Raw genomic sequence first — 23,844 nt, forward strand, 5'->3', positions numbered from 1 at the left:
TACACCACACACACACACCATACACCACACACACACACCATACACCACACACACACACACCATACACCACACACACCATACACCACACACACACACACCATACACCACACACACCATACACCACACACACCACACACACACACCATACACCACACACACACCATACACCACACACACATATACACCATACACCACACACACACACACCATACACACACACCATACACCACACACACACACACCATACACACACACCATACACCACACACACACACCATACACCACACACACACACACCATACACCACACACACACACACCACACACCACACACACACACACCATACACACACACACCATACACCACACACACACACACACCATACACCACACACACACACCATACACCACACACACATACACCATACACCACACACACACACCATACACCATACACCACACACACACACACACACCATACACCATACACGATTGAGAGACATGTTTTAAACAGCTTATTACACACACACAACATACATCATACACCACACAACATATACACCATACACCATACACCACACACCACACACCATACACCATACACCACACACCATACACCACACACACACCATACACCCCACACACACACCACACACACACACACACACCATGCACCACACACACACACACACACCATGCACCACACACACACACCATGCACCACACACACACCATACACCACATACACCATACACCACACACACACCATACACCACACACATACACCACACACACACACCATACACCACACACACACCATACACCACACACACCATACACCACACACACACCATACACCACACACACACCCATACACCACACACACACACATACACCACACACACACACATACACCACACACACACACACACACCATACACCACACACACACACACACACCATACACCACGTACACACACCACACACCATACACCACGTACACACACCACACACCATACACTACGTACACACACCACACACCATACACCACGTACACACACCACACACCATACACCACACACACCATACACCACACACACACGCACCATACACCACACACACGCACCATACACCACACACACACACCATACACCATACACACACACACGTACACACACCATACACACACACACCATACACCCCACATACGTACACACACACACAAAGTGGAACTAGGCTGGCACACATCCTATTCTGAATGAGACCACACACCATACACCACACACACACACACACCATACACCACACACACCATACACCACACACACATACACCATACACCACACACACCATACACCACCCACACACACACCATACACACCACACACACACACACCATACACACCACTCACACACACACACACACACCATACACCACACACACCATACACCACACACCATACACCACACACACACACCACACACCATACACCACACACACCATACACCATACACCACACACACACACACATACACCACACACCATACACCACACACACCATACACCACACACACACACACACACCATACTCCACACACACCATACACCACACACACACCATACACCACACACCATACACCACGTACACACACCACATACCACACACACCATACACCACGTACACACACCACATACCACACACACCATACACCACACACCATACACCACACACACGCACCATACACCACACACACACACCATACACCACGTACACACACCACATACCACACACACCACATACCACACACACCACATACCACACACACCATACACCACACACCATACACCACACACACGCACCATACACACACACACACACCATACACCACACACACACACACCATACACCATACACCACACACACACACACCATACACCACCCACACACACACCATACACACCACACACACACACACCATACACACCACACACACACACCATACACCACACACACACACACACACACACCATACACCACACACACACACACCATACACCACACACACACACACACCATACACCACACACACACACCATACACCATACACCATACACCCCACACACACACACACACACACACACACACCATACACCACACACACACACACCATACACCACACATACACCACACACCATACACCACACACACACACACACACACACCATACACCACACACACCATACACCACACACACACCATACACCACACACCATACACCACGTACACACACCACACACCATACACCACGTACACACACCACATACCACACACACCATACACCACGTACACACACCACATACACCACACACACCATACACCACACACCATACACCACACACACACACCACACACACGTACACACACACACAAAGTGGAACTAGGCTGGCACACATCCTATTCTGTATGAGACCATACACCACACACACGTACACACACACACCATACACACACACACACACACGTACGCACACACCACACACATACACCACACACACGTACACACACCATACACACACACACCATACACCCCACATACGTACACACACACACAAAGTGGAACTAGGCTGGCGCACATCCTATTCTGTATGAGACCACACACCATACACCACACACACGTCCACACACATGTACACACACCATACACTACACACACACGTACACACACACCATACACCACACAAACACGTACACACACACACAAAGTGGAACTAGGCTGGCACACATCCTATTCTGTATGAGACCTGTCGTCACTGGTGGATCAGACACAACAGTGATGTCATCACCAGGATGAGGCTGTCTGAGTGTTCCTGCTCAACCAGTCGAACAGGGGCAACCAGTTCTATTTTTAGCTCGGGTCTTCCCTCCCACTTTCTACCTGAATAAACACCTGGGGAGGTGTGTGTGTGTGTGTTCTCAGGTGGAGTGTGATGACATACGAGCTTCCCACCAAACACTGTCCAATGAGAGTGAAAGGGGGAGGGTAGACAGACAGATGGACAGAGAGAGGCAGACAGATCTGCATGTCTTCCTGGAAAAGGTGTGTCCTCTTACACACCTGAGTGGGCGTGGCTTAGGATCAGGCCCTGAGCGAAAGAGGAAGTATGTAGAAACAGTTTAGATCAACACAGAGAAGGTATACGTAACGTTGGGCTGTTCACTTACCAGAGGGAGAGAGCTGGGATTAATGGAGACTGGACAAGAGAAAAGAAAGTGATGTTTGATGGAGAACCTCATTGTCTTTCTGACAGAGAGAGGGTGACAGAGAGAGGGTGACAGAGAGAGGGTGACAGAGAGAGGGTGACAGAGAGAGAGGGAGAGAAAGTGGCAGAGAGAGAGAGAGAGAGAGAAAGTGGCAGAGAGAGAGAGAGAGAGTGGCAGAGAGAGAGTGGCAGAGAGAGAGAAAGAGAAAGTGGCAGAGAGAAAGAGAAAGTGGCAGAGAGAGAGAGAAAGTGGCAGAGAGAGAGAGAGAAAGTGGCAGAGAGAGAGAGAGAAAGTGGCAGAGAGAGAGAGAGAGAAAGTGGCAGAGAGAGAGAGAGAGAAAGTGGCAGAGAGAGAGAGAGAGAAAGTGGCAGAGAGAGAGAGAGAGAGAGTGGCAGAGAGAGAGAGAGAAAGAGAGAAAGTGGCAGAGAGAGAGAGAGAGAGAGTGGCAGAGAGAGAGAGAGAAAGAGAGAAAGTGGCAGAGAGCGAGAGAGAGAGAGAAAGTGGCAGAGAGAGAGAGAAAGTGGCAGAGAAGTGGCAGAGAGAGAGACAGAAGTGGCAGAGAGAGAAAGTGGCAGAGAGAGAGAGAGAGAGAGAGAGAGCCATCATGCCAAGGTTCTGTCCTGCTTGTGTATGTTGTCTGTCCCCCCAGCTATTCCTCTCTGAGGGGGGAGGACAGGGGGGTGATCATCAACTCAGCCACTCAGACAAACTGGAGACCAGCTACACTGAGAAATCACAGCACTACCACACACAGGTCTGTTTGAGTGTGTGTGTGTGTTTGTGAGTGAATTAAACCTCAACATAGCAATGGCATAACTCTGTTTCACTCAATACATTTTTTATCTATAAGGTGCTATGAATGTTTATTGCTTGACATTGTGTATTTACAGTGTGTTGTCGTTGAATCTCTCTCCTGCTGCTAACATATAGCATAGAAACCAACATGTCGTCGTTTGACAGACAGCCCGGCTCTTTCCTTGACGACAGTAGATAAGCGTGATTGGCTGAGGCAGGTGTTCCATGGTGCTGTTATCTATGACCTCACAGCTCAGGTGATTTAGTAGGAGAACCTTGACCCTCATCCCTTTCTCTCTCCCTTTATCTCAGCACAGTATTTCTGTCCTCTTTTTCACAAGGTATCAGCATTTATTGTCTCATGTCCTCTCTCTCTCTGCCTGTCTCTCTCTCTCTCTCTCTCCCTCTCTGCCATGATTGTTATAACTCTGCCTGGGTTTTCCTGGGGTCACAGATCTTTCTGACATGACAGACATGACTGTAAGTGGCTTTGGATGAAAGCATCTGCTAAATGGCATACAGTATATTGTTGTTATCTACTAGATATCTCTATAGCTGTACACACACAGGATGATTTTTAATATACTCTGTCTCTATTTGTCTGCGCACACTTAGATTAGATTGTTAGTGCCGTGATGGGGCAGTGAATTAGATTTACCGTTGTCCCAGAGGTGATTCTCTCTCGTTACTCTCACTCCTCATCACTGTTCCAGAGAGAGAGAGAGAGACAGGAAGGAGGGGGAAGGGAAAGAGGTGATAGAGAGAGAGAGTGAGACCAATACCAAGTGAGACCAGACCAAAGGAGAGAGAAGGAAGAGGTGGAAAGGGGGAAGTGTTCTGTTTTGTGCCTCACCTCACCTCTCCTGACCTAAGAGGAAGTGTTCTGTAGCAGTGTTCTGTGCCTCACCTCACCTCTCCTGACCTAAGAGGAAGTGTTCTGTAGCAGTGTTCTGTGCCTCACCTCACCTGACCTAAGAGGAAGTGTTCTGTAGCAGTGTTCTGTGCCTCACCTCACCTCTCCTGACCTAAGAGGAAGTGTTCTGTAGCAGTGTTCTGTGCCTCACCTCACCTGACCTAAGAGGAAGTGTTCTGTAGCAGTGTTCTGTGCCTCACCTCACCTCTGCTGACCTAAGAGGAAGTGTTCTGTTCTGTAGCAGTGTTCTGTGCCTCACCTCTCCTCTCCTGACCTAAGAGGAAGTGTTCTGTTCTGTAGCAGTGTTCTGTGCCTCACCTCTCCTCTCCTGACCTAAGAGGAAGTGTTCTGTTCTGTAGCAGTGTTCTGTGCCTCACCTCTCCTCTCCTGACCTAAGAGGAAGTGTTCTGTTCTGTAGCAGTGTTCTGTGCCTCACCTCTCCTCTCCTGACCTAAGAGGAAGTGTTCTGTTCTGTAGCAGTGTTCTGTGCCTCACCTCTCCTCTCCTGACCTAAGAGGAAGTGTTCTGTTCTGTAGCAGTGTTCTGTGCCTCACCTCACCTCTCCTTCTGACCTAAGAGGAAGTGTTTTCTTGCCGAAAGTGCCTCACCTCAAAAACAAGACAAGACATGTTTATCTAGTTTGACTCTTCTGCATTGAGAAAGAGTATCACCTCTCTGGATTTAGACAGAGAGAGGAAAGGAAGAGAGGAGTGTGGAAGGAGAGGAAGAGAGGAGTGTGGAAGGAGAGGAAGAGAGGAGTGTGGAAGGAGAGGAAGAGAGGAGTGTGGAAGGAGAGGAAGAGAGGAGTGTGGAAGGAGAGGAAGAGAGGAGTGTGGAAGGAGAGGAAGAGAGGGGTGTGGAAGGAGAGGAAGATAATTATACTTCATGTTGAGAGTGAATGTGTCGTGTCATCATTGCAAGTGTGGTAGCTAGCCATGCATTGAGACACTACCTAGCTCTGAGTCATAATGACGGCAATCTGTGTGTTTGTGTGTGTGTCTGCTATGCAAAGGGGGCCAGGTTCAACTGGCAAGTGCTTGCTTTTTGAGTGAGAGGATGAGCGTATACAGTTGAAGTCGGAAATGTACATTCACTTAGGTTGGAGTCATTTAAACTTGTTTTTCAACCACTCCACAAATTTCTTGTCAACAAACTATAGTGTTGGCAAGTCGGTTAGGACATCTACTTTGTGCATGACACAAATAATTTTCCCAACAATTGTTTACAGACAGATTATTTCACATATAATTCACTGTATCACAATTCCAGTGGGTCAGAAGTTTACATACACTAAGTTGACTGTGCCTTTAAACCGCTTGGTAAGTTCCAGTAAATGATGTCATGGTTTTAGAAGCTTCTGATAAATGATATCAAAGAGCCTGAGTCAATTTGAGGTGTACCTGTGGATGTATTTCAAGGCCTACCTTCAAACTCAGTGCCTCTTTGCTTGACATCATGGGAAAATTTAAAAGAAATCAGCCAAAACCTCAGAAAAAAAATGTAGTCCTCCACAAGTCTGGTTCATCCTTGGGAGCAATTTCCAAACGCCTGAAAGTACCACGTTCATCTGTACAAATAATAGTACGCAAGTATAAACACCATGTAACCACGCAGCCGTCATACCGCTCAGGAAGGAGACGCGTTCTGTCTCCTAGAGATGAACGTACTTTGACGCGAAAAGTGCAAATCAATCCCAGAACAACAGCAAAGGACCTTGTGAAGATGCTGAAGGAAACGGGTACAAAAGTATCTATATCCACAGTAAAACGAGCCCTATATCGGCATAACCTGAAAGGCCGCTCAGCAAGGAAGAAGCCACCGCTCCAAAACAGCCATAAAAAAGCCAGACTACGGTTTGCAACTGCACATGGGGACAAAGATCATACTTTTTGGAGAAATGTCCTCTGGTCGGATGAAACAAAAATACAACTGTTTGGCCATAATGACCATAGTTATGTTTGGAGGAAAAAGGGGGAGGGTTGCAAGCTGAAGAACACCATCCCAACCGTGATGCACGGGGGTGGCAACATGTTGTGGGGGTGCTTTGCTGCAGGAGGGACTGGTGCACTTCACAAAATAGATAACATCATGGGGAGAAAAATTATGTGGATATATTGAAGCAACATCTCAAGACATCAGTCAGGAAGTCAAAGCTTGGTCGCAAATGGGTCTTCCAAATGGACAATGACCCCAAGCATACTTCCAAAGTTGTGGCAAAATGGCTTAAGGACAACAAAGTCAAGGTATTGGAGTGGACATCACAAAGCCCTGACCTCAATCCTATAGAACGTTTGTGGGCAGAACTGAAAAAGCTTGTGCGAGCAAGGAGGCCTACAACCTTACTCAGTCACAGAAGCTCTGTCAGGAGGAATGGGCCAAAATTCACCCAACTTATTGTGGGAAGCTTGTGGAAGGCTACCCAAAACGTTTGGCCCAAGTGAAACAATTTAAAGGCAATGCTACCAAATACTAATTGAGTGTATGTAAACGTCTGACCCACTGGGAATGTGATGAAAGAAATAAAAGCTGAAATAAATCATTCTCTCTACTATTATTCTGACCTTTCACATTCTTAAAATAAAGTGGTGATCCTAACTAAGACAGGGCATTTTTACTCTAATTAAATGTCAGGAATTGTGACAAACTGAGTTGAAATGTATTTGGCTAAGGTGTATTTAATCTTCCGACTTCAAATGTATGTGTGTGTGTGTGTGTGTCTGACGTACCTACCCTTTGTACCCAGCAGAGTCTCTCAGTGCCCAGCTTTAAACACACACGTACGCACATACAAACACTGAAGGTGTGAGCAGAGCTGTGAAACATATGGGTCCATTTTCACCTTGTGCACCGGGGAAGTCGCACACGCTCACACACACACACACACACAGTTGCGCTGCCAATGCTGTCAGTTTGTGTGTGTTCAGCATTATTATAATTCCATGTATAACACTTGTATTTTCATCAACATTTGTGATAAGTATTTATTTTATAAATGTTTATTTTGAGTATTTCTGTACATTGATGTGGCTCTCTGCAAAATCACCGGATGTTTTGGAAGCAAAACATTACTGAACAACGCACCAATGTAAACTGAGATTTTTGGATATAAATATGAACTTTATCGAACAAAACATACATTTATTGTGTAACATGAAGTCCTATGAGTGTCATCTGATGAAGATCATCAAATGTTAGTGATTAATTTTTATCTCTTTCTGCTTTTTGTGACTCCTCTCTTTGGCTGGAAAAATGGCTGTGTTTTTCTGTGACTAGTTGCTGACCTAACATAATCGTTTGGTGTGCTTTCGTCTTTTTTTTTTCTTTTTGAAATCGGACTCTGTGGTGGGATTAACAACAAGCTTATTTTTTTTTTAAATGGTGTAATACTTGTATGTTTAAGGAATTTTAATTATGAGTTTTCTGTTGTTTTGAATTTGGCGCCCTGCACTTCCGCTGGCTGTTGTCATGTCGCATCCCGTTAGCGGGATTTCAGCCGTAAAAAGTTAACAAATCACATCCCTCTCTTAGCAAATCACATCCTTCTCTTCCATAGTGTGGATCCTCCAGCTCTGTAGTTTGTTGACTTTCCAAGTTACAGCATTTCCTTTAGAACATTTTTAATGACATCACAAAATAGCAAACAAAATTACATTAGTGTTCTACAGACCTCGGACCATTCCCCACGTTCTACGTTCTAAATATTGTTCCAGTATTCACTTTTGAACGTGTTGAGTTTCAGCGGTAAAAAGGTCTGTTGAGACAAACAACGTTCCTTTAGAGAATGTTGAGAGCACAGACTTGTGTCTTCTCCCTTGATTTACAACAGGACGTGAGTTGTTAATCCCCGCTAGTTCGTTCTTTCCCCCCTCTACGGGTGAAAGGGGGTCTGATTTAAGTTACTCATTGCAAACCTATTCTGACCTATTTCGATCCTCGTGGTCAGTCATGACAGTCCCTCTCTGGTGGGTTCAATCTTGGAAGGATTCTGCAAGTCGCAGAATTTTTACACTTTTTGTACGAGAATGACCACGGGATGTCCTGGTTGTGGATCGTCCTGACAGGACATACTCCTGCTCTCTCTTTTTAAGGCAGCACATACCAGTACAAACCTGTACTAACTGGTAATACCCGATTTCAATGTTATCTCACGTGTTCTTAGACAAAGATAAAAATCCCAAACACATCAATCTGTCCTGTAATAGGAGGTTATATAGTTTTCTGGAAGTGGTGTTGTCATATCAACAGAGGAGAACAGGGCATCATGTACCCATATAAATATCTTGTTGGAGCTAAATGTAACTGAATTTTATGATTTGAATAGTTGCCAGATGTTTCCTGATTATACAGTATCTTCTATGACATCTCACCCCCACACACACCCTCTCTCGCTAACACGCAAGCATGCACCTCCACCCCCACACACACCCTCCGAGCCCTAACTCAACCCTCTCTCTCTCTCTCTCTCTCCATAGAAAAGTGTGAAGGAGGGGATCCTATTGAAACAGACTAGCTCATTCCAGAGATGGAAAAGGAGGTTCTTCAAATTGAGAGGAAGGACACTTTACTATGCCAAAGACTCAAAGGTGACCCATATTTTACTATGCCAAAGACTCAAAGGTGACCCATATTTTTGAAGAAGGTTTTTACTTGTAAATGGCTTTGATATGTGGTTGTTTTTACCTTAACCTGTCTACGATACTGGTTCCCAATTGGGGATCAACCCTCCCACGTTCAGCTGAAACGGTGGCGCATGGAACGCAAAAATATTCTTAAAAATGTTTAACCTCCACACATTAACAAGTCCAATAGCTCAAATGAAAGATAAACACCTTGTTCATCTAGCCAGCAAGTCAGATTTCTAAAATGTTTTACGGCGAAAACATAGCACATATATATGTAAAACCACCACCAGACACAGCTCATTTCAATAGCCAAAACATGCAATCAACAAACGCAGGATTAAAAAATAAATCGCTCACTAACCTTTTGAAAATCTTCATCAGATGACAGTAATATGACATATTACACAGTACATATTTTTTTTTTTCAATAATATGCCATTTATATCCATAAATGTCCATTTACAGTGAGTTCACCTTCAGAAATTACTCAAAAATGCCCGCAGGAAATCTATGTAGCGCGGCAAGATAACGTAAATAGACATCATAAACTTTGACTAAATATACATGTTCTACATATAGTTAGAAAGATACACTGCTTCTTTATGCAACCGCTGTGTTAGATTTATTTTTAACGTTACAGAAATCGCACACTATTCCATATGCTGAGACAGCGCTCAGTTCCAAGCTACATTTCCACGTAATGTTGGAGTCAACAGAAACACAGATTTAAGCATAAATATTCCCTTACCTTCGATGGTCTTCGTTCAGAATGTTCTGGAAGGCTTCATACTTACCCAATACATCGTTTGGTTTCAAGTCTTGCGTCTTTGTATTAGCTACTGCTAATAACATCAGCTGAAATGCACCCAAAACGTCCTCTGGTCCGGAAAAGTTGCGCATCAAAACTTCAAAATTACACATTATATGTCGACTAAACAGGTCAAACTAAGTGCAGAAGCAAGCTTTATGATGTTTTAGACACGCAAAACAAACTTCAATTCAATCGGCCATCGTCTGCCCTTCTCTTGAGTGCTGGAACAAAGGAATGGCTGGGACCAATTCGCGCCCATACGCACAGCCTATTCTCTCGTGGCACGCACTAATTTCACTCCCATAGGGTCAATTCTCCCAGAATCATAACTGGTTGGGAAGGGTGGGGGCCATGACGTCAAAGTTGCTCCAACTTTCATGGCCACAAAAACTAGTTTGGAAGAATGCCTGCCCTGTGAGTTCTTACAGACATAATTACAGACATAATTCCAACGGTTTTAGAATCTTTAGAGTGTTTTCTATCCAATAATAATTTTTATTTGCATATATTAGCAATTTTTGACAGATTTTTTTTCCAGTTTACTAGGGGTACCCAATCTCTCCAAAGGGGTCTGCCATATCCTTAACAGGTTTTGAATTCCCTGACTAAGTTGCTCTGGATAAGTGTCTGCTCAATGGCTGAAATGCGTTTGTATTACTTCCCTCTTCATTACATTGGCTTTGACGTGAACTTTTTATTACACTTTTTATTACAAAATTATAATTTTTTTTTTTTTTTCAAGTCTCTGATATTTGACGAGGTGGACCTATCAGACGCCAGCGTGGCCGAGACCAGCACCAAGAACATCAACAACAGCTTTACGGTAACCATGACGACACACTACTTCCTCTACCGTAACCAAGACCACAGCTGCACTGCGAATATGATACTCTCTCCATTCTTGTATATTCTGCTAATCTATACTTTCTCTCTCTCAATTCCATTCAATTAAATGCAAAGGGCTTTATTGACATGGGAAACATGTGTTAACATTGCCAAAGCAAGTGAGGTAGATAATAAACAAAAGTGAAATGAACAATTAAAAGTGAACAGTAAATATTACACTCACAGAAGTTCCAGAAGAATAAAGACATTTCAAATGTCATATTATGTCTCTATAAATATATAGTGTTGTAACGATGTGTAAAAGGGAAAATAACTAAACATAAATATGGGTTGTATTTACAATGGTGTGTGTTCTTCACTGGTTGCCCTTTTCTCGTGGCAACAGGTCACAAATCTTGCTGCTGTGATGGCACACTGTGGAATTTCACCCAGTAGATATGGGAGTTTTTCAAATTTGGATTTGTTTTCGAATTCTTTGTGGATCTGTGTAATCTGAGGGAAATATGTCTCTCTAATATGGTCATACATTGGGCAGGAGGTTAGGAAGTGCAGCTCAGTTTCCACCTCATTTTGTGGGCAGTGAGCACATAGCCTGTCTTCTCTTGAGAGCCATGTCTGCCTACGGTGGCCTTTCTCAATAGCAAGGCTATGCTCACTGAGTCTGTACATAGTCAAAGCTTTCCTTAAGTTTGGGTCAGTCACAGTGGTCAGGTATTCTGCCACTGTGTACTCTCTGTTTAGGGCCAAATAGCATTCTAGTTTGCTCTGTTTTTTTGTGAAATATTTCCTGTGTGTCAAGTAATTATCTTTTTGTTTTCTCATGATTTGTTTGGGTCTAATTGTGCTGCTGTCCTGGGGCTCTGTGGGGTCTGTTTGTGTTTTGTGAACAGAGCCCCAGGACCAGCTTGCTTAGGGGACTCTTCTCCAGGTTCATCTGTAGGTGATAGCTTTGTTATGGAAGGTTTGGGAATCGCTTCCTTTTAGGTGGTTGTAGAATTTAACTGCTCTTTTCTGGGTTTTGATACTTAGCGGGAATCTGCCTAATTCTGCTCTGCATGCATTATTTGGTGTTGTACGAGGAGGATATTTTTGCAGAATTCTGAATGCAGTCTCAGTTTGGCCTTTGTCCCATTTTGTGAATTGTTGGTTGGTGAGCGGACCCCAGACCTCACAACCAAAAAGGGCAATAGGTTCTATGACTGATTCAAGTATTTTTAGCCAGATCATAATTGGTATGTCAAATTTTATGTTCCTTTTGATGGCATAGAATGCCCTTCTTGCCTTGTCTCTCAGATCGTTCACAGCTTTGTGGAAGTTACCTGTGGCGCTGATGTTTAGGCCAAGGTATGTATAGTTTTTTGTGTGCTCTAGAGCAACGGTGTCTAGATGAAATTAGTATTTGTAGTTCTGGCAACTGGACCTTTTTTGGAACACCATTATTTTTGTCTTACTGAGATTTACTGTCAGGGCCCAGGTCTGTCAGGGCCCAGGTCTGTCAGGGCCCAGGACTGACAGAATCTGTGCAGAAGATCTAGGTGCTGCTTGTAGGCCGTCCTTGGTTGGGGACAGAAGCACCAGATCATCAGCAAACAGTAGACAAATGACTTCAGATTCTAGAAGGGTGAGGCCAGGTGCTGCAGACTGTTCTAGATGCCCTTTGCCTTTGTTTTGGTTTGTTTGTTTGTCAATTAGGATGTGCAGGGTGAATACGTGGTCTGCCGTAGAGTCATTTGGTAAAAAGCCAATTTGACATTTGCTCAGTACATTGTTTTCATTGAGGAAATGTACGAGTCTGCTATTAATGATAATGCAGAGGATTTTCCCAAGGTCGCATATCCCACGGTAGTTATTCACTCTCAATTCAATTCAAGGGGCTTTATAACTCTCTTTTGTGACTCTCTTCTTTTTTTTTTTTACTCTTTGACTCGCTCTCTCTTTCCAGGTGATCACTCCGTTCAGGAAGCTGATGCTATGTGCAGAGAGCAGGAAGGAGATGGAGGATTGGATTGGTGCTCTGAAGTCTGTACAGAAATGGGAGACTTACGAGGTAAACTTTTCTAACCTCCATCCTCTCTACCCTCCTCCCCTCCATCCTCTCTACCCCTCCATCCTCTCTACCCCTCCTCCCCTCTATCCCTCCATCCTCTATCCCTCCATCCTCTCTACCCCTCCTCCCCTCTATCCCTCCATCCTCTCTATCCCTCCTCCCCTCTATCCCTCCTCCCCTCTATCCCTCCTCCCCTCTATCCCTCCATCCTCTCTATCCCTCCATCCTCTCTACCCCTCCATCCTCTCTACCCCTCCATCCTCTCTATTCCTCCATCCTCTCTATCCTCCTCCCCTCTATCCCTCCTCCCCTCTATCCCTCCTCCCCTCTATCCCTCCATCCTCTCTATCCCTCCTCCCCTCTATCCCTCCATCTCTCTACCCTCCTCCCCTCTATCCCTCCTCCCCTCTATCCCTCCTCCCCTCTATCCCTCCTCCCCTCTATCCCTCCTCCCCTCTATCCCTCCTCCCCTCTATCCCTCCATCCTCTCTATCCCTCCTCCCCTCTATCCCTCCTCCCCTCTATCCCTCCTCCCCTCTATCCCTCCTCCCCTCTATCCCTCCTCCCCTCTATCCCTCCATCTCTCTACCCTCCTCCCCTCTATCCCTCCATCCTCTCTATCCCTCCATCCTCTCTATCCCTCCATCCTCTCTACCCCTCCATCCCTCTATCCCTCTATCCCTCCATCCCTCTATCCCTCCATCCCTCCATCCCTCTATCCCTCTATCCCTCTATCCCTCTATCCCTCCATCCCTCTATGCCTCCATCCCTCTATGCCTCTATCCCTCCATCCTCTCTACCCCTCCACCCCTCTATCCCTCCATCCCTCTATCCCTCCATCCCTCCATCCCTCTATCCCTCTATCCCTCTATCCCTCCATCCCTCTATGCCTCCATCCCTCTATGCCTCCATCCCTCCATCCCTCCATCCCTCTATCCCTCCATCTCTCTACCCTCCTCCCCTCTACCCCTCCATCCTCTCTATCCCTCCATCTCTCTACCCTCCTCCCCTCTATCCCTCCATCCCTCCATCCCTCTATCCCTCCATCTCTCTACCCTCGTCCCCTCTATCCCTCCATCCCTCTATCCCTCCATCTCTCTACCCTCCTCCCCTCTACCCCTCCATCCTCTCTATCCCTCCATCCCTCTATCCCTCCATCTCTCTACCCTCCTCCCCTCTATGCCTCCACCCCTCCATCCTCTCTATCCCTCCATCCCTCTATCCCTCCACCTCTCTACCCTCTACCCCTCCATCCTCTCTATCCCTCCATCCCTCTATCCCTCCATCTCTCTACCCTCCACCCCTCCATCCTCTCTATCCCTCCATCCCTCTATCCCCCCCATCTCTCTACCCTCCACCCCTCCATCCTCTCTATCCCTCCATCCCCTCTATCCCCCCATCTCTCTACCCTCCACCCCTCCATCCTCTCTATCTTTCCATCCCTCTATCCCTCCATCTCTCTACCCTCCACCCCTCCATCCTCTCTATCCCTCCATCCCTCTATCCCTCCATCTCTCTACCCTCCACCCCTCCATCCTCTCTACCCCTCCACCCCTCCATCCTCTCTATCCCTCCATCCCTCTATCCCTCCATCTCTCTACCCTCCTCCCCTCTATCCCTCTATCCTCTCTATCCCTCCATCCCTCTATCCCTCCATCTCTCTACCCTCCTCCCCTCTATCCCTCCATCCCTCCATCCCCTCTATCCCCCCATCCCTCTGTCCCTCCTCCCCTCTATCCCTCCATCTTCTATATCCCTCTATCCTCAATCATTTCCATCCCTTCATTGATTCACTCTTTTCACCTGTTGGCCTCCCATGCTTCTAAAAGGGGCATCTTATGATATGTATGTAGGTATGATGTTTATTTAACATCGGTGGTAACAATGTATTTTCCGGGCCTCTCGAGTGGCTCAGTGGTCTAGGCACTCCATCGCAGTGTTAGCTGTGAAACTATAGATCCTGGTTCGCATCCCGGCTGCAACCGGGAGACCCATGGGGCGGCGCACAATTGGCCCAGAGTCGCCCGAGTTAGTGGAGGGTTTGGCTGGCAAGGATTTCCTTGTCCCATGGTGCACTAGCAACTCCTGTGGTGGGCCGGGTGTAGTGCACGCTGACACGGTCGCCTGGTGCACGGTGTTTCCCCCGGAACATCGGTGTGGCTAGCTTCCGGGTTAAGCGGGCATTGTGTCAAGAAGCAGTTTTTCGGATGACGCAGGGCTCTGGACCTTTGCCTCTCCTGAGCGTACGGGAGTTGCAGCGATGAGACAAGACTGTAACTACCAATTGGATACCACAAAATTGGGGAGAAAAAGGGGTAAAACAATTACCTTATACTTTAGTGTCCTCAGACACTAAATTGTTTCTCTCTCTATCTCTCTCTCTCTCTCTCTCTCTCTCTCTCTCTAGACCAGTCTATTAAATATGGAACATTTCTCTGGGATGCATAACTGGTATGCCTGTTCCCACGCCAGACCCACCTTCTGTAACGTCTGCAGAGAGGCCCTCTCCGGAGTCACCTCACACGGACTGTCCTGTGAAGGTCAGTGACTTGATGTTTCCATGTGCATCTTTACAGACATTGTGGCATCTTTACAGACATTGTGGCATCTTTACAGTCATTGTGGCATCTTTACAGACATTGTGGCATCTTTACAGACATTTTGTCATCTTTACAGACATTTTGTCATCTTTACAGACATTGTGGCATCTTTACAGACATTGTGGCATCTGTACAGACATTTTGGCATCTGTACAGACATTGTGGCATCTTTACAGACATTGTGGCATCTTTACAGACATTGTGGCATCTTTACAGACATTGTGGCATCTTTACAGACATTGTGGCATCTTTACAGACATTGTGGCATCTTTACAGACATTGTGGCATCTTTACAGTTATTGTGGCATCTTTACAGACATTGTGGCATCTTTACAGACATTGTGGCATCTTTACAGACATTGTGGCATCTTTACAGACATTGTGGCATCTTTACAGTCATTGTGGCATCTTTACAGTCATTGTGGCATCTTTACAGTCATTTTGTCATCTTTACAGTCATTGTGGCATCTTTACAGACATTGTGGCATGGCATCTTTACAGACATTGTGGCATCTTTACAGACATTGTGGCATCTTTACAGACATTGTGGCATCTTTTTACTGTTTTGTTAGACTGGTTTGTCGATCTCTAAACAGATACTATTCTCTCTCACACCAGTGTGTAAGTTCAAGGCCCATAAGCGCTGTGCGGTGCGCTCCACCAACACCTGTAAATGGACCACGCTGGCCTCCATAGGAAATGACATCATGGAGGATGAGGATGGGGTGGGTAATGTAGTTCTCTTAGTTATAACCCAAATCCTTAAGTTGTTTTCCTCAACAGTTGAGATTCTAATCATTCTGTTGTGTAGATCCACCTATTTGCCTCAAATAAAACAAATCTGATATTCCTTAATTAAATATTTCTCTGTGTTCCCTGTAGGTACAGTACATTCTGAAAGTATTCAGACCCCTTGACTTTTTCCACATTTTGTTACGTTACAGCCTTATTCTAAAATCAATGTTTATCATCATCAATCTACACACAATACCCCATAATGACAAAGCAAAAACAGGTTTTTAGAAATGTTTATTTATTACAAATATAAAACTGAAATATTACTTTTACATAAGAACCTTCACTCAGTACTTTGTTAAAGCACCTTTGGCATCGATTACAGCCTCGAGTCTTCTTGGGTATGACGCTACAAGCTTGGCACACCTGTATTTGTGGAGTTTCTCCCATTCTTCTCTGCAGATCCTATCAAGCTCTGTCAGGTTGGATGGGGAGTGTTGCTGCTCAGCTATTTTCAGGTCTCTGCAGAGATGTTCAATCGGGTTAAAGTCTGGCTTCTGGCTGGGCCACTCAAGGACATTCAGAGATTTGTCCAGAAGCCACTCCTGCATTGTCTTGGCTGTGTGCTTAGAGTCGTTGTTCTGTTGGAAGGTGAACCTTTGCCCCAGTCTGAGGTCCTGAACGCTCTGGAGCAGGTTTTCATCAAGGATCTCCCTGTACTTTGTGCCATTCATCTTTCCCTTGATCCTGACTAGTCTCCCAGTCGCTGCCACTGAAAAACATCCCCACAGCATGAGGCTGTCACCACCATGCTTCACCGTAGGGATGGTGCCAGGTTTCCTCCACACGTAACGATTGGCATTCAGGTCAAAGAGTTATATCTTGGTTTCATCAGACCAGGGTGGTCTGTCATGTGCCTTTTACTGAGTAGTGGCTTCCGTCTGGCCACTCTACCATAAAGGCCTGATTGGTGGAGTGCTGCAGAGATGGTTGTCCTTCTGGAAGGTTCTCCCTTCTCCACAGAGAAACTCTGGAGCTCTGTCAGAGTGACCATCAGGTTCATGGTCACCTCCCTGACCATGCTCAGTTTGGCCGGACGGCCAGCTCTAGGAAGAGTCTTGGTACTTCTAAACTTCTTCCATGTAATAATTTTTGGGTACCCTTCCCCAGATCAGTGCTGTGACATAAGTCTCGGAGCTCTATAGACAGTTCTTGTGACCTCATGGCTTGGTTTTTGCTCTGACATGCACTGTCAACTGTGGGACCTTATATAGACAGGTGTGTGCCTTTCCAAATCATGTCCAATAAGTTTAATTTACCACAGGTGGACTCCAATCAAGTTGTAGAAACATCTCAAGGATGGTCAATGGAAACATGATGCACCTGAGTTCAATGTTGAGTCTCATAGCAAAGGGTCTGAATACTTACGTAAATAAGATGTTTCTGTTTTATTATAAATGTTTAATTTGAAAACATTTCTAAAAACCTGTTTTCGCTTTGTCATTATGGGGTATTGTGACGTCATTATGGGGTATTGTGACTCCATTATGGGGTATTGTTATGTCATTATGGGGTATTGTTATGTCATTATGGGGTATTGTGATGTCATTATGGGGTATTGTGATGTCATTATGGGGTATTGTGATGTCATTATGGGGTATTGTGATGTCATTATGGGGTATTGTGATGTCATTATGGGGTATTGTGATGTCATTATGGGGTATTGTGATGTCATTATGGGGTATTGTGATGTCATTATGGGGTATTGTTATGTCATTATGGGGTATTGTTATGTCATTATGGGGTATTGTTATGTCATTATGGGGTATTGTTATGTCATTATGGGGTATTGTGACTCCATTATGGGGTATTGTTATGTCATTATGGGGTATTGTGACGCCATTATGGGGTATTGTGACTCCATTATGGGGTATTGTGACTCCATTATGGGGTATTGTGACGCCATTATGGGGTATTGTGACGCCATTATGGGGTATTGTGACGCCATTATGGGGTATTGTGACGCCATTATGGGGTATTGTGACGTCATTATGGGGGCTTGTGATGTCATTATGGGGTATTGTGTTTAGATTGATGAGGATTATTTTTAATACGTTTTCGAATAAGGCTGGAAAGTCAGTCAGTCAGTGCTAAATGTGTGTGGTGTTTAATCACCCTTCATCCCCCTCTACCCACCCTCCCCCCCGTCTCCCCCCCAGGTGTCCATGCCTCACCAGTGGTTAGAAGGGAACCTGCCGGTCAGTGCTAAGTGTGTGGTGTGTGATCGTAACTGTGGCAGTGTCAGGAGACTGCAGGACTGGAGGTGTCTATGGTGCACAGCTATTGTGAGTACACACACACACACACAAACACACAGACACAAACACACAGACACACACACACACACACACACACACACACACACAGACACACACACACACACACACACACAGACACACACACACACACACACACACACACACACACACACACACACACACACACATAGAGACACACAGTAGCGGATCATCACTCGTCAAGCAAAAAAAACCTCTCCTTCAGAATCTCTGGTCTCCATAGTGACGCTGTAGGTCTTAAAAATCTTAAATAGCACCCTATTCCCTACATAGTGCACTACTTTAGACCAGGCTAGTGCACCCTATTCCCTACATAGTGCACTACTTTAGACCAGGCTAGTGCACCCTATTCCCTACATAGTGCACTACTTTAGACCAGGCTAGTGCACCCTATTCCCTATATAGTGCACTACTTTAGACTAGGCTAGTGCACCCTATTCCCTATATAGTACACTACTTTATACCAGGCTAGTGCACCCTATTCCCTATATAGTGCACTACTTTAGACCAGGCTAGTGCACCCTATTCCCTATATAGTGCACTACTTTAGACCAGGCTAGTGCACCCTATTCCCTACATAGTGAACCACTTTAGACCAGGGTAGTGCACCCTATTCCCTATATAGTGCACTACTTTTGACCAGAATAGTGCACCCTATTCCCTATATAGTGAACCACTTTAGACCAGGGTAGTGCACCCTATTCCCTATATAGTGCACTACTTTTGACCAGAATAGTGCACCCTATTCCCTATATAGTGCACTACTTCTGACCACGGTAGTGCACCCTATTCCCTAGATATTATCCCCTATAGGGTGCACTATTTGGCAGTGGTGGAAAAAGTACCTAATTGTCATACTTGAGTAAAAGTAAAGATACCTTAATAAAATGACTCCAGTAAAAGTGAAAGTCACCTGGTAAAATACAAAAAAATCTAAGAGTATTTGGTTTTAAATATTCTTAAGTATCAAATGTAAATGTAATTGCTAAAATGTACAAGTAGAAATGATTTTAAAAATCCTTATATTAAAGGGAAAGGAGGTATACCTAGTCAGTTGTCCAACTGAATGCATTCAACTGAAATGTGTCTTCCACATTTAACCCCACCCCTCTGAATCAGAGAGGTGTGTCTTCCACATTTAACCCCACCCCTCTGAATCAGAGAGGTGTGTCTTCCACATTTAACCCCACCCCTCTGAATCAGAGAGGTGTGTCTTCCACATTTAACCCAACCCCTCTGAATCAGAGAGGTGTGTCTTCCACATTTAACCCAACCCCTCTGAATCAGAGAGGTGTGTCTTCCACATTTAACCCCACCCCTCTGAATCAGAGAGGTGTGTCTTCCACATTTAACCCAACCCCTCTGAATCAGAGAGGTGTGTCTTCCACATTTAACCCCACCCCTCTGAATCAGAGAGGTGTGTCTTCCACATTTAACCCAACCCCTCTGAATCAGAGAGGTGCAGGGGGGCTGCCTTAATCGACATCCACGTCTTCAGGGGAACAGTGGGTTAACTGCCTTGCTCAGGGGCAGAACGACAGATTTTACCTTGTCAGCAGAGCAGACGGCCACATTTTCTAGTTTTTATTTATTTGCGGATTGTCAGGCTCCAACTCACAGTCACCTTTACAAATGCAGCATGTGTTTAGTGAGTCCGCCAGATCAGAGGTAGTAGGGATGACCAGGGATGTTCTCTGTTAGTGAGTCCTCCAGATCAGAGGCAGTAGGGATGACCAGGGATGTTCTCTGTTTAGTGAGTCTGCCAGATCAGAGGCAGTAGGGATGACCAGGGATGTTCTCTGTTTAGTGAGTCCTCCAGATCAGAGGTAGTAGGGATGACATGGGATGTTCTCTGTTTAGTGAGTCCTCCAGATCAGAGGTAGTAGGGACCAGGGATGTTCTCTGTTTAGTGAGTCCTCCAGATCAGAGGTAGTAGGGACCTGTGATGTTCTCTGTTTAGTGAGTCCTCCAGATCAGCGGTAGTAGGGACCAGGGATGTTCTCTGTTTAGTGAGTCCTTCAGATCAGAGGTAGTAGGGATGACCAGGGATGTTCTCTGTTTAGTGAGTCCTCCAGATCAGAGACAGTAGGGATGACCAGGGATGTTCTCTGTTTAGTGAGTCCTCCAGATCAGCGGTAGTAGGGACCAGGGATGTTCTCTGTTTAGTGAGTCCTCCAGATCAGAGGCAGTAGGGATGACCAGGGATGTTCTCTGTTTAGTGAGTCCTCCAGATCAGCGGTAGTAGGGACCAGGGATGTTCTCTGTTTAGTGAGTCCTCCAGATCAGAGGTAGTAGGGATGACTAGGGATGTTCTCTGTTTAGTGAGTCCTCCAGATCAGAGGTAGTAGGGACCAGGGATGTTCTCTGTTTAGTGAGTCCTCCAGATCAGCGGTAGTAGGGACCAGGGATGTTCTCTTGATAAGTGTTTGAATTTGACCATTTCCTGTCCTGCTAAGCATTCAAAATGTAACGGAGTATTTTTGGGTGTCAACAGAAATGTAAGGAGTAAAAAGTACATTATTTTCTTTAGGAATGTAGTGGAATAAAAGTATAAGTAGTCAAAAATATAAATACCCCCAAAAAACGACTTAAGTAGTACTTTAAAATATTTTTACTTAAGTATTTTTTACCACTGGATTTGGGACACACATTGGATCCCACTGTTTTGACCATCTAAATACCATCGCTTGTGTGTGTGTGTGTGTGTGTGTGTGTGTGTGTGTGTGTGTGTGTGTGTGTGTGTGTGTGTGCGCAGGTCCACAGCAGCTGTAAAGAGCAGATGGGAAAGGTGTGTCCTCTGGGTCAGTGTCGCGTCTCAATCATCCCTCCTACAGCCCTCAACAGTATCAACTCTGACGGTGAGACAAACAAACACACACACCTCTATCATTTTCTCGAAGGTCACCTCTCCCTCCAGAGGTCAAAGGTACATAGGGAATAGGGTGCCATTTGGGATGCCTTCTAAGACCCCAATCTAAACCTGTATCGTTTGGTTCATCTTTCTCTCCAGGCTTCTGGAAGGCCACCTCTACCTCCTGCACCTCTCCTCTCCTGGTCCTCTGTAACTCTAAGAGTGGAGACAACCAAGGAGTTAAGTTCCTGAGGAAGTTTAAACAGCTCCTCAACCCTGCACAGGTCTTTGACTTAATGAATGGAGGGCCTCAGCTGGGGTAAGAGTTATATATCTTGGTTTTATGTCTTTGGTGATTATCTTGGTTATTCATCATCTTTGGCTTTATACAATATGTGATGTTTGAATATCTTTGATTTCATATAATCTTTGACTATGAGAGGTGCTCCACTGATCCCTTGTCTCTCCCTCTGTAGTCTGCGTGTGTTCCAGAAGTTTGCCACGTTTCGTATCTTGGTGTGCGGAGGAGATGGCAGTGTTGGTTGGGTGCTGTCTGCACTGGACAAACTAAACCTGCACAAACAGGTAGGACTGAGAGAGAGAGTGAGACATGGAGAGAGAAATACAATGTGGAGAGACATAATATGACATTTGAAATGTCTTTATTCTTTTGGAACTTCTGTGAATGTAATGTTTACTGTTCATTTTCATTGTTTAATTCACTTTTGTATATTATCTACTTCACTTGCATTGGCAATGTTAACACATGTTTCCCATGCCAATAAAGCCCCTTGGATTGAATTGAGAGATACAAAGAGAGCGATTCTGACCTGTACCAGTAACAGTCTTTTCAAATGTCTGTGTGTATCTATCTTTATTTGTCCTGTGTGTTGTCCCTCTCCCTCCCTCCCTCTCTCCCTCTCCCCGTCCCTCTCCCTCTCCCTCTCCCTCTCCCCCTCCCTCTCCTCTCTCCAGTGCCAGCTAGGTGTGCTCCCCCTGGGGACAGGTAATGACCTAGCCAGGGTGCTGGGCTGGGGAGCGCTGTGTGATGATGACACTCAGCTGCTGCAGATCGTGGAGAAGCTGGAGAGAGCGACCACCAAGATGCTGGACAGGTAAGCCAGGGAACAGGCCTCTCGACCTCAATTGACGGATGAACGAATACCTGTATTACCCCGAAGGGGGACGAAAACCATGTATTTACACAGGCAGTTACAGTGCAGTTATGAAAAGGTATTTTTATTTCTACAACTAGGGAATAAAAGGTATCTTGAAGATATGAACGAAGTGGGACAGGATACTGAGTCGGTGAATAGTGAACTAACAGAGGATTGATGTCAGGGGGACAGGAGATGACTGAGCTTTCTATCCTGTATCTGTCTTCAGGACTGGATCAGTCATTTCCTGCATGATCCCCTTCACATGGTTATTATCACCATAGTGAAGGATTTAATTAATTAATTAATTAACCCCCCCCCACACACACACACACACACATGCACAAGCTTACGCGCACACACACACACACACACACACACACACACACACACACACACACACACACACTCACAAACTTACACACACACTCACAAACTTAAACACACACACACACACACAAACTTACACACACACACAAACTTACACACACACACAAACTTACACACACACAGACACACAACACTTACACACACAGACACACAACACTTACACACACACAGACACACAACACTTACACACACACAGACACACAACACTTACACACACACAACACTTACACACACACACACAGACACACAACACACACACACAGACACACAACACTTACACACACACAGACACACAACACTTACAGACACACAACACTTACACACACACACACACACAAACTTACACACACACAGACACACAATACTTACACACACACACACACACACACACACAACACTTACACACACACAACACTTCTTATGGAAGACTGAAGGATTACATTGAGTCAGATTAACTG

At 45.4% G+C, this 23,844-nt stretch overlaps 1 protein-coding gene across 1 annotated transcript in view; it reads left to right on the top strand.

Annotated features, from left to right (window-relative positions):
• Positions 1-23,844, top strand: part of LOC110531426 (diacylglycerol kinase delta) — an 81,013-nt gene that overhangs the window by 36,028 nt on the left and 21,141 nt on the right. The window contains exons 3-12 of the mRNA XM_036989246.1: positions 9,443-9,553; positions 11,146-11,226; positions 13,192-13,296; positions 15,704-15,836; positions 16,515-16,621; positions 18,851-18,976; positions 21,744-21,846; positions 21,999-22,158; positions 22,316-22,424; positions 22,815-22,954. Of these exons, the coding sequence (XP_036845141.1) occupies positions 9,443-9,553; positions 11,146-11,226; positions 13,192-13,296; positions 15,704-15,836; positions 16,515-16,621; positions 18,851-18,976; positions 21,744-21,846; positions 21,999-22,158; positions 22,316-22,424; positions 22,815-22,954 (1,175 nt within the window). The remainder of the gene's footprint in view (positions 1-9,442; positions 9,554-11,145; positions 11,227-13,191; positions 13,297-15,703; positions 15,837-16,514; positions 16,622-18,850; positions 18,977-21,743; positions 21,847-21,998; positions 22,159-22,315; positions 22,425-22,814; positions 22,955-23,844) is intronic.

The sequence above is a fragment of the Oncorhynchus mykiss genome, chromosome 9 (assembly GCF_013265735.2).
Source record: "Oncorhynchus mykiss isolate Arlee chromosome 9, USDA_OmykA_1.1, whole genome shotgun sequence".
In the NCBI taxonomy this organism is placed as follows: domain Eukaryota; kingdom Metazoa; phylum Chordata; class Actinopteri; order Salmoniformes; family Salmonidae; genus Oncorhynchus; species Oncorhynchus mykiss.